The following is a 12,690-nucleotide window of genomic DNA, read 5'->3' as shown; positions in this document are numbered from 1 at the left end:
GTTTTGTGTTTATTTTGGAGTTGGGAGTTTCCTTTCTGAGTAAGGGTGTGACCCCACTCTCCCCCACAGCCTTAACCTGATTCAACTTGAGAATTCAGAAAGAGAAGATAGTTCTCAGGTCTGACTGGAATAAGAGTAAGACACGAGGGTTGAATGAAATTGTATGCACGCCAGGAACCCAAAACTCTGAAGGGACTTTTTGATCTGTATCAATAGTATTAAAAGGAGTGAATTCCTGAGCAAGATACTCCAAAACTCCAAATTCCTCTATGCCCTGATCATCCTTTGAGTTGTTAAGTTCATAATGTGATGGGGTCTGCTCCTCATGCTCTTGTAAGAATGACACCAATAATACTTTAAATATATACAGTACGTTCTAGAATATAGCATGCTTACATCTGTTCTCTCATTTGATTCTCACAGCCACCCATTGAGATACAAGGTATGGCCACTTTTTTACACACAAGGCAATTGAGACTCAGAGAGGTTAAGTAACTTGCTCAAGATCTCACAGGTACTAAATGTCAGAGTTTAGACTTTAACTTAGTGAGAAACATTTAACAAAGCTGGGTGTCACCAGCTTTTATTTTACCAGATTCTAACGGTGCACATTTCTTCCTTGGGTCATGTATACCTTTTACACACAGTTAATCCAAAGGTCTGTACTGTGCTATCCCAGGTAAATGTATTATTCATGGTTAATTTCTCGGTTACATTTTTTTCTAATAAGTTATTCCTCATATTTAAATAAATTAATTTGTATTTTATTAAGTGCTATAAAATGTGCATGCATTTGAAAGTAGAATTTACAACAATGAGACTATTTCCATGCTAACACCTGAGGCATGGAGTGGAGGTGAGATGTGGCAGAGATTTAACTGTCAAGATAGGTTAGGGTGATATTTTAAAGGTTCAGGGCAGACCAAGGAGTTTGCATAGATAGTCATGGGAGGCTTTTTCCCTTACTTTTTTTAAATTTATTATGAAAACATTTCAAAACATTTGAAGAAATTAGAGAAGAATACAGTGGACACCCTCCCCCTAAATTCAACATTTGGTCACACTTGCTTTATCATTTCTGTCTTTAAAAACATTTATATACATCATACACACACACACACACACACACACACACACACACACACACACAGACCTGATTTTTTTAAACTTTTGGTATCATTTCTTTCTTTTGAAAGAAAACTATAGCCATCCTGATACTTCACTCTAAACACTTCTGTATGTATCTCCAAAGATTAAGGTCTGTCTCCTAACAACCCACAGTACCATTATCACACTTAAGAAAATGAATAATAATTTATAGAAGACTTTTATTTGGTTCTATTTCTAGTTCTCCCAGAAGGGGAGAGGATGGATGGGAGACTATAAGCCAATTGGAGATGATACTAGCGATGTGGGTAAGAAAGAAACCAATGGTACCTCATAAACACTTTTTAAATGAAATTGATGGTCTTTTATGCTATTATAAAAATAATAACTCATAGAAAATACAGAAATGTACATAGAAGTTACCTACTAAGTTTCCACTCCAAAACAACACTATTAACATTTGGTGCATTTTCTCCAGCTTTTAATGAACAGGTGTGTGTGTGTGTGTGTGTGTGTGTGTGTGTGTGTGTGTGTGTGTGTTTTCAGGTGCTTAGAACTATATGCTTTCACAATTTCCTCTCTGTTTCTTTCCCTTTACATTCTTACCTATGAGGCCCTTGTGTACTCTGAAGTATTTTACTTCGCTATAGAAACTTTTATACAAGTCTTTCCTGATTTTTACCCTCTCAGTGTGTTCTGAGGGGTGGGCCTGTTTCCAGTTCCTCATACCCAAAGCTTAGCCTGCCCCAGCCTCAGAGTGTACCCCATGGGCCCCTTCATCTCAGCCCTGCATCAGACGTGAGCCTGGAGCCTAGAAATGCATGCTGGTTGCTTCATCAACTCTTGCAAGGCCACCCTAGGGTAACCTGAGGACAAGTGAACTGAGGACACTGAACTGAATGGTTGAGGAAAAGAACAAAATGTAGCAAAAACTAAATGATGGAGAGCAGTTATTAAAAGAATTGAAATGGGAGCATTAAATCAACCAGCTGATTCTTGAAAGATACAGCAGGAGGCCACGTGGCGGAGGGGAACAGGGAGAAGACTGGGACTTGAGCCTGCATTTGAGTCTCGCCTCTGCTGGGGAATGTTGGGGAGGTCACATCTCTGACCTTTCCTGATCTTGAGAGTGGAGATAAACCTGCCTTTCCTTCCTGTCCCACAGGAGTGGAGTGAGGGACCAGGGAGGTAACTGTTTATGAAAGGCCCTACAAACTCTAAAACTCCGAACAAGTGCTCGTTGTGAATTTTTTTTTCTTAATCTTCACCTGAGGATATGTTTATTGATTTGAAAGACAGAGGAAGGGAGAGAGAGAGAGAGAAACATCAATATGGGAGAGGAACATTGATCGGTTGCCTCTGGTACATGCCTCAACGGAGATGGTACCCATAACTTAGGAACGTGCTCTGACCAGGAATTGAACCCACAACCTCTCGGTGTACAGGACAATGCTCCAACCAACTGAGCCACACTGGCCAGGGCTAATAGCTTCTCCATAAGGCCACATTTCTCCCTATTTCTCTCTTGCCTCCAGAAGAATTCGGGAAGGGAGGTGGGCATGGAAGCATCCAAAAGGAAATTGAATAAGGTGGCATTTCCTAGCTAGCAGGCTGTGCAGATTCCCAGGGTGGCAGGACACTGGGTAAAGCTGATATGGTTGGAGTAGATTGATCAAGATCCCTATTTTACAGATGAGGAACCTAAGACAAAATTGCAGTGCCCTTTTTCTCTTTCCCTTGTTGACTTTGCCATCTATGTTAGGTGCTCAGAGGCCTCTTGCTATTCTTAGATGCCACAGCCTCCACTCTGGATCCCTGGCGAGGCCTGACCCCCATTGAAATATCACATGTTCAAACAGTACTTTTAAAGTTCTATTCACAGCTCCACCATCAGCCCTCCCACTGCAGCTGATCACAGTGGGAGTGAAAGAATCTTGATTCTGGAAGCAGTGAAGGGTGGTAGACAGAGCAGGTACCTTGACACTAAGAAGACCTGGGCTCCACCCTAGCTCCACTACTTATTAGTTGTATGGCCTTGAGTAAGTTATTTAACTTTTCTGTTCTTCATTTTCTCATCTGGAAAACATAGACTGTAACCTGATTTACTGAGATTCTGTGCTGTGGTATTCTGGTAACAGCCAGATCTCTGAAAAAAACAAATATACATACATAGACACACTTACATTGTAAATTTTATGATATAAAGATTTATAACACAATTTACAAATAATAAATATATAATACTTTTTATTGTAAATTCCAGAGAGCCAATTGATTCTCATAGCTTTCCTTGGATTTTGCCAGTCTTTTTTTTTTTTTTTTTTAATATATTTTATTGATTTTTTACAGAGAGGAAGGGAGAGGGACAGAGAGTTAGAAACATCGATGAGAGAGAAACATCGATCAGCTGCCTCCTGCACACCCCCTACTGGGGATGTGCCCACAACCAAGGTACATGCCCTTGACCGGAATCGAACCTGGAACCTTTCAGTCCGCAGTCCGACGCTCTATCCACTGAGCCAAACCGGTTTCGGAGGATTTTGCCAGTCTTGCATCAATAGCCAACCTGTGGGTGTAGTGGACAAAGGAGTGTAGTTCCAACAAGAACGTTGGTTGATAATTTTGTTTACATTAACAAGTAAGGTAAAAATGAAACAGTGAAGGCATATGCTGGAAGTTTACTTGTTTGCCAATAACATGAGTAACATCTTTGATGAACTGGATAATAGTTTCTGCATATTGAAAAAAATACTTCCTCTCTCTAAAAAATCAATAAACTATTCTTTAAAAAAACACTTCCTTAATTTGCTATGCTATTCACAAAACAATGGCTACAGACACAGCACTCTTTTAAGTTTAATCTGCATGATTACCTAATCTTCTCCAGCACTTAAGTCTAGAATGAAGAAGACAATAAATCAAGTCCTGATTTGTAGTTCTGCCAATTTCCACAGTGTAAATGCACCCACCATGGCCAATTTCAAGATGCCAAAGTGATGTCACTGACTAGAGCTGGGAAGAGGGGTGAAGGAGCCCACCATTATGTAGTATTTCCCCAATACAAAGATAAAAGGTAGAACCAACCTCAATACTAAAATATTATGAAAATTAGGGAGCAATAAGTTTTAAATATAATTTATTTAAATATAAGTTTATATAATTTAATTTTTATATTAAAATAGTATTATTACACTAGAGGCCTATTGCATGAAATTCGTGCATGGGTGTGTGTGTTCCTCAGCCCAGCCTGCACCCTCTCCAATCTGGGACCCCTCGAGGGATGTCCAACTGCCCGTTTAGGCCTGATCCCGGTGGACAATCCTCTCACAATCCAGGACTGCTGGCTCCCAACTGCTCGCCTGCCTGCCTTCCTGATTGCCCCTAACCGCTTCTGCCTGCCAGCCTCATCACCCCCTAACCACTCCCCTGCCAGCCTGATTGATGCCTAACTGCTCCCCTGCCAGCCTGGTCACCCATAACTGCCCTCCCCTGCTGGCCTGGTCACCCCTAACTGCCCTCCCCTGCAGGCATGGTCACCCCAACTGCCCTCCCCTGCAGGCCTGGTCCCCCCCAACTTCCCTCCCCTGCAGGCCTGGGTCCCCCCCAACTGCCCTTCCTCTGCCGGCCTGGTTACCCCTAACTGCCCTCCCCTTCAGGCTTGATTGCCCCCAGCTGCCCTCTCTTGCAGACCTGGTCCCTCCAAACTGCCCTCCCCTGCTGGCCTGATCGCCCACAACTGCCCTCCCTTGCAGACCTGGTCCCTCCCAATTGCCCTCCCCTGCTGGCCATCTTGTGGTGGCCATCTTGTGTCCACATGGGGGCAGCCATCTTGTGTGTTGGAGTGTCAGTCAATTTGCATATTACTCTTTTATTAGATATAATAGTTCTTTAATAATTGGCTGACAAAATTCCTACCAATTGAACAATCAGCTGTCATGAACCGGTAGGCACCAGCTCTAGTGCGCAGGCACATTTCCTGAGACACCGTAGGTGAAAGCGTTTTATAAACAGGATAGTGCTCTCTGCAGGCTGCCTGCCGTGGTGTCAGCAGTGGTGTAATAATAACAGCAGCCAACATGTATTGGTAAACACGCAGGCTCCTCTCTGCATGCTCTGCATTTGTCTACTCTTTTTATCCCCCCAATAACCCTGTGAGGGAGGTTCCATGGTGGTGCTCATTTTTTAGAAAGGAGAGGTTGCTAGAGGGCTTTGTTGTGCCTCCTCAGAGTACCGTATCAATATTCCCATTTTTCAGATGAGGGGCCAAGGCCACACAGCTAGCAGGGGGAGGAAGTGGGATTCAAACCCATGTCTGTCCGATGACAGGACCCTCTTTAGTGCTGGTTTCCTAAACACTGGACACTGCCTGATTTTGGAGAACTTGCTTAACAAAATCAATTCTGGAGTCTCGCTCCTGGTGAGTTGATTTAGTCGGTTGGTAAATTTAACACAGTCCCCAGGGGATTCTATTTTAACACAGTCCCCAGGGCAGCTAGCTCAGATGGGGGCCCCCAAAGCACAACTTGGGGCTCAGAATGCCTGGATCCAGGCCCAGGTTCCTCACTGGTTAGATGGGGCACTGGCCATCCATAGCTTGGAGGCTGTGAGGACCTACTATGCTGATGTGCGGGGAATGCCCATGACAAATGCTAGTTGTTGTGTGGCACAGACCACAAAGCCAGCATTGCTGACTGGCCCAAGGCTGAAAGCAGGTGGTCCTGGCATGGCCTTGAAAGTGAATTTTTATATCCCACCCTGTACCCCACAAGAGCATACAGACACTAGGTAGTGGTTTTCTCTCCTGCTTTACCAGGCAAAGCAATGAGAGATCAGAGCCACGCAGTGGCCTCCCCCAGAGGTGGAGGAGGCATGAGCGAGTGGCCAGAGGCTGCGCTTTAACAAATCTAGGGCAGCTGAGTTGTGGCCCTTCCCTAAGCTGTGAGCTTTCTGGGAAAAACATGGAGCTGGAACAGCAAGCTCATGAGGCTCTAGTGCCGAGATGGAAATGACCACTTTGCCAGCCGGCAGGGGTGATCCCAGTGGGCACCTCTGCATCAGCTAGTGGAAAGGAAGCAACGTGGGAAAAGGGCAAACACATAGGATTTGGGGTCAGCCTGAACTTGAATCTCAGCTCCACTGCCTTTGAGCTGAGGCACTTTAGGCAAGCGCTTAATCTCTCTGAGTCTCATTTTCTTCATCTGTAAAATAGGAGTGATGACGGTACCTGCCTCAGAGAGTGAGAATCAAATAGATGAGTGTGAGTGCTTTGCAAACTAAGCACTGTAGGTTTTGCTGTATGTGAAACCCAGGCTGAGCATGAGAAGCAGGCCCTGCCCTCGGCAATGTGCAATCTAGTGGGGCAGGAAGACTGGCACACAGAGTTCTGGGCAGTGTTGGTGCTGCAGGTCGAGATTGCTGCACGGGTATGGAGCCGGGAGAAGGAAGAAGGTCTGGACTGGGTATTCAGATGATGCTTCTTGGAGGAGACAGAATTTTTGCTGGGCTTGGAAGAATAGGTAGGAGTTCGATAGGCAGATGATAAAATAAAGATTCTCACTCTGGGGAGGAGATACATGATCAAGGAAATAATGACAGATGTTGATAACAGCCACCTCGGAGTACCGTATCAATATTCCCATTTTTCAGATGAGGGGCCAAGGCCACACAGCTAGCAGGGGGAGGAAGTGGGATTCAAACACATGTAAGCCACAGGCCACTTTATATGCCTTGTTTGATCCTCTTGAGGTAGGCTTTATTATTATTTCTAATTCATAGGGGAGACCCCAGAGGCTGAGTATCTTGTCCAGGGTCAGACTTCTGGTAAATGGCACAAGTAGGATTCGAACCCAGGTTCTAAGGCTCTGAACCATCATCTGTAGTGATTCCTTAAAAGCAGGATGTACCAGAGATGCATCTGTGATTCCATTGGTTCAATCCTTCATTTATCCAGTGAACAATTTCTGAGCCCCTACCACATTCCCAGGTATGTGCTGAGGCCTTGGGAACTGCTGCTGAGGCCTTGGGAACTTCATAGGGGAGACCCCAGAGGCTGAGTATCTTGCCCAGGGTCAGACTTCCGTTAAATGGCACAAGTAGGATTCGAACCCAGGTTCTAAGGCTCTGAACCATCATCTATAGTGATTCCTTAAAAGCAGGATGTACCAGAGATGCATCTGTGATTCCATTGGTTCAATCCTTCATTTATCCAGTGAACAATTTCTGAGCCCCTACCACATTCCCAGCCACTCCTTGGTGTTAGGGATGGAAATGAGAAGAAGGTCCCTAGCCCCCGTCATGTGGCTTCAGGATAGTGGGAAGAGGACACATAAAGAAGTAATCACAGTACAGTTGGTTCTCTGCCAGAGGCATGCCAGGGTACCATGCTGGGGGTGGAAATAAGAAGCTGCATGTGTTGGGGGCGAGGGCTCAAGAAGACACTCCAATGTGGACGAGTTGGAGCTGGTAGGAAGGGCGAAGAAGCTTGTCGAGAAGGCATTCCAGCAGAGTGGAGATCTCCTAACTCCTACTATACATACATTGTAATTTTGTTTTGTTTCTCTTCTTAAAAAAATATTTTTTATTGTGAATTATATTACAGATATCTCCCATTCTCTGCCCCCGCCCCACCCCGCATTGTGATTTTGAATGCAACTCTGTCCTAAAAACTTGTCACGATCATTGTGGTTTTTTTACGTTGGGTGATTCAATAATCTTGCACTCGACTATTACTTTTTGGGTACTGCTAGCACCAAAGCTGAGCAACTAATGGCTGGATAGCAACTAATGGCTGCAGATACCTCACATGTAGTTTTCCCCATAATATGGAAAATATTTTAAGTCTATATTTCTCTTGGGAGGAGAAGCTGATAGAGTTGTTTTCACCCCTAGGAATACTAAAGCCATCCATCCTTGGTTCTCCTTGAGGCTTTAACCCAATTATTCTGTTCATTTACACAAGAATACAAGGGTGTCCATTGGCGTGGCCAAAGTCAGGATCGTTCACAGCACGGCATGCTTGAAGTAAGGTAACAGGAGACTGACATGCCACATACACTAGCCCCTTCTGTTCAAAGAGTTCTCCATCAGGGCAGACTGAGGTTCTTCTGTCCTTCTAAAGCAAATGGCTTTGGAAACGTCTCACGGTCTTCAGTGTGCCCTGTATAGGACTCTGGATCAGACGCACTGAATTACTATTCCAACGCTGACACTAGTTTCGGAAAAAAAATGTAAGTCCTGAACTAAAAACCTGGTCTCAATATTTTGGAACCCATCGTTGGCAGTCTGAGGCATAGCCCGCATTGTGAATGTGAAGAATCCATCCAGGAACCCATAATAGACTAGGTGGAAGAGCACGACCATCTCCTATTCTTGGCCATGTGCTCCACAAACTCCCTAGTGGTGGTGAATGATCCTGACTTTGGTCGGTGGTTGTAGATGAAGAGCTCCCACCCGGACAGGCTCTGGCTGAAGGACTTTTTGTGTTTCTTTGTCATGGCGAATGCGAGGAGAGCTGCGGCCACAGAGGCTGCAAGGAGCATGGAGGTGCGTTCTGGCTCCAGAGGTGCAGCCTGGCTATGGTGGCAGAAGGTGGGACTGCAGAGGACACCTCACTGCCGATCGCACCCAGGCCAACTGCCATGTGCCGGGCGGGCTGCTGCTGAGGCCTTGGGAACTTGACGTTTCCGCTGCTTCGGCCAATCCCTGCGCCACTGGACCCACAACGCTGCCACTGCCACCACCTCCTTTTCTTTTTCTTTGCCTTCATTCCTTTTTTATGGGTGAACTAGTGACCCAGTGCACGGATTTGTGCACATTGAAAGGAAATTAATTAGAAGGTGGCCGGTGGGGTGAGACTGGGCGAGACAGGCCGGACATGCCCTGGAGCCAACCTCCTCGTTCTGCCACACCTGGTGTGGAGCCTTGGCTCGAAGGGCATCTGCAGAGTGAGTGGGGTCCCTCTGGCAGGTCCCTCGGCTTGGCCTGCGGGGATCGTGCCGAAACTGGCTCTCCGACATCCCCCGAGGGGTCCCAGAGTGCGAGAGGGCTCTCTGCAAAGTTGCTGTCATACAGGATACAGGGTGTGGAACGCAAATGCAAGTGTGCAGTAAACCAGATTCGGGGCTGACAGTACCCCAGCAACAACATAATCCACGGCCAAAGGTGGAATTGCACGGCCCCATGAGGAATCGGGCTCCCTCCTGTCTGGTTTTGGCATGTTTCACCTGAGAACCACCACTGCCAAGTCACCGCAGCTCAGCAGCTCCTGCATTGAGCGTCTGCCCCCTGGTGGTCAGTGTGCATCATAGCTACCGGTCAACGGATACTTAGCATATTAGCATTTTATATATATAGATAGTATTCCACCATATGGATACACCACATTTTGTTTACTCGTCAGTTGATGGATACTTGTGTCCACTTTGGGGCTATTATAAATATGCTGTTGTGACATTTGTGTACAAGTTTTTTTATGGATGTATGTTCTCAGGGTGTTCCACTTCCAGTGGAGTCTAGGAAAGTCATGGTGGGGAGTGGGAAGAAAGAATGAAGCAGACGGACCTGCTCGCCCACTGGGTACTTGGAGCACATGGGTGGGAATGAGAAGGGTAGGCTCAAGATCCTGTTCTAGCCTCACTGGGAGCCAGAGTGTGTGAGGCCAGAGTAGGGCTGTCCCCCAACTACCGCACCCCCGCATTGTTGTGCCAGATCTGACAGCCATTTGCTAGAAATAACTTGAACCATTATATTTTTCCCTGGAAATCAGGTCCATTTTTTTCTGTGTCCTGCTGGGGCCCAAAATTAGTTAAACACATAGATAGAGACTAGTGAGCCACACCCATAGTCTAGAGGAGAAGAGTGTTGTCAACAGGAAGCTGACCTGCTAGGGGAAAGAGGTGGTCAGAGAGACAAAGGCCAGTTAACCAAGTGTAAACCAAGGGAGTGGTTTTGTTTATGGGAAATGCTGTAGGTAGCTCCCTGGCCCCACTTGACAGATGAGAAAACAGAGACACTGCACTGAAGGAATCTGTCATTCAGAAACAGAAAGGGTATTAAAGCTAGAGTCTCCAGTTGTGCTGAGAGCAGCAGGAGCAGAAGGTTTGGTAAAACCCAGGCCTTGCCCTCAGTGCTGTGCCTATTTTTGAGTTCACAGGAGAAGACTGAGGACACAAAAATAAGAATAGTTTATGTTGTTTTAGTCTCTGAAAAAAGAACACCAAACTCCACCCCAGCCCCAAAGCAAAAACACAAAACAGGGCTTTAATTACTGTCTTTTTTTTCTTCCTTTCCTTTTTTTTTGTTTTTTTGTTCTCCAGCCAGAAAACATTATGTTGTTAGACAAGAATATTCCCATTCCACACATCAAGCTAATTGACTTTGGCCTTGCTCACGAAATAGAAGATGGAGTTGAATTTAAGAACATTTTTGGCACACCAGAATTTGTTGGTGAGTTTTAGGGCTATTTCTCTCCCAGTTAAGAATCTGATTATCAAAAGGTAAAGAAATCCCAGTAACAGTCCGGGTGTCTGGGGCTATGGCTTCCGGTCTACGAGATGATGTTTTCGAGACCCCCTAGAAACCCAATGGGTGGGAAAGGAAATATCTTGCTGGGCCTTTGGGTGAGGGTCCAAGGTTGGCTTGGGAAGGCCAGGTGGGGCTACAGGCCTTTGCAGAGTTAAACTTTTCCAGAGCTGGTCCCATCTCCAGCTCTTAGATGAGTTTGTTGTGAAGATTTAAAATTACCTCACCCGATTGCATTCCTGTAAATTCAACTTTCTCTGAAAAGAAAAGGGGAAATCATCTGCTGGATGCCAGATCCTCCCACTCGCCTCTCTTGTCTGCCTGTCCTTTATTTATGCACAGGAGGCCCACCTGCAGCAGGGCCCAGGCGGCTCTCTCTTCCCCTGTTTCTCCCACTCTTGGCCCAGGCCTCGGAAACCCCCTCATGGGGCTTGGGCTGCCGGTTGGGTTCACAAAGAAACAGCCTTGTAAAGGGGAAAGGAATGAGAGTTGAGAACCACTGTCTCTGCTTTGGGAGTTAGAGTGGTCTTGAAAATGGAGGGAGGGCATGGTCTCCCCAAAACCCAGGGGCTGAAACTTCTGACCACAGTCTAAATAAAAAAGAAGACAGAATGTGTCAGATCACTCACTCTGATGGATTTTTAGGCCACACATACCAGCTCTGCAGCCATGATGGTATGGTGCTGCAGAGACCCACAGACCCCCTGGCGGGGGACCCTTGCCATGTGCCAAGTACTATACCTGGTGCTCTTCAGACATTATCTCAGTTAATCCTCAAGCCACCTCGTGAAGCAGATGTAATTATTTCCTCTATCAAGAGCTTTGTTCAGGGCAAAGCAACCAGTAGGTGGTGGAGCTGAGATTCAAATACAGATACATTCAACATCCAAGCCTATCCTCTTTCCATTATATTGGATTGCCTCTCTGAGGAGACCCTGCCCCAAGGAGCTTACAGTTTGTGGAAACAAGACATCAAGCCACCAAATAAGAGTTCTGGAAGGCTCTTTGCAGATCATCTGGTCTAGTTTTACAAATGTGGAACTGGAGGGCTGGAGGATTTAGTTAAGGTCAACCAAAATTGGGATAGACACAGTGATGGTAAGGAGCTGCATTCAGAATAATACACCCAAGGTCACAGCATGAATTGGTGGCAGAACAATTAATCACATCCTATCTCATGGCCACTCATTGCCCTGACTTTCTAATTGAACCATTTATTGTTATTAAACACTTGGCATGACTTAACAAAATAAACATATACATTTTTACTACATATGTGAATGGTGGGCAGTAATTGCTATCTCAGAAAAAGTTCAATAATAGATGTCTTATGCTCCAGGTTCAAGCTGGCTCTGCCACCAATTCGTGGTGTGACCCTGGGTAGGTCATTCTGAATGCAGTTCCTCAAAGACTGTTCAAACAAGATATCTAGCAAAGTCAATGGGATCAGTCAAGGCCTTGAACCAGTGAGGGACAAGGGCAGTTGTGGGTGGGGGAAGTGTCTGAGAGGAGTGGGGAAGGAGCGAGGGTAGGGGAGGAGCCCATCCCAGGTTTAGTCATCCATCGCAGGGGGATAGGGCCAGAATTAGTGTATTTATCAGGGACAATTCATTGTTCACTCTGGATGGAGCAGAGAGTTCACACAGACTGGTTATGTACATGGGATAGTCATGAGTAGGGCCCAACTGTGGAGTGTTTTGCCCAATCATATGCTGATAAATGTCTAACAATTGGGTCTCAAAACAAAACCCTAATTTCTAGTATTTTCCAATTTCAAGCCATGAACATGTCACTGAAATCAGAGTTGTGAAGAGATGCACACAGTTGACTCTTGTGAGACAGTCTGAGCCAGCTCCAGCCCCAAAACTGGTTTTCTTTGTACTTTAGAGATATGTAGGGTGGCTTCTCTAAGCCCCTGCCCAAACTCTGATGCCCAAGACCCCTGAGAAATGGGTTATAACCATTTTCCTTATTCCCATGATTTCTTTAAAATTTCAACCTGAGACCCAGGGTTAAAAATTTACTGTCACTTCCTGGAGTGTGGTGGACCTGGTTATCCAAAAG

General features: G+C 45.7%; 1 protein-coding gene and 1 pseudogene across 7 annotated transcripts in view; one reads left to right on the top strand and one right to left on the bottom strand.

Moving 5' to 3' along the window:
• The window catches only part of DAPK2 (death associated protein kinase 2), a 114,721-nt gene that overhangs the window by 78,731 nt on the left and 23,300 nt on the right, over positions 1–12,690 (top strand). For all 6 annotated transcript variants that reach the window (XM_079769280.1, XM_079769278.1, XM_079769279.1 and 3 more), the window contains one exon: positions 10,422–10,551. In XM_079769280.1, the coding sequence (XP_079625406.1) occupies positions 10,422–10,551 (130 nt within the window). The remainder of the gene's footprint in view (positions 1–10,421; positions 10,552–12,690) is intronic.
• On the bottom strand, positions 7,700–8,600 carry LOC307097559 (sodium/potassium-transporting ATPase subunit beta-3-like; annotated as a pseudogene). Its single transcript has one exon. The product of its transcript is annotated as a sodium/potassium-transporting ATPase subunit beta-3-like (transcript).

The sequence above is a fragment of the Cnephaeus nilssonii genome, assembly GCF_951640355.1.
Source record: "Cnephaeus nilssonii genome assembly, chromosome: 4".
Taxonomy (NCBI): domain Eukaryota; kingdom Metazoa; phylum Chordata; class Mammalia; order Chiroptera; family Vespertilionidae; genus Cnephaeus; species Cnephaeus nilssonii.
The sequence above is the reverse complement of the archived record's forward strand: the minus strand, read 5'-3'. Positions and strand labels throughout refer to the sequence as shown.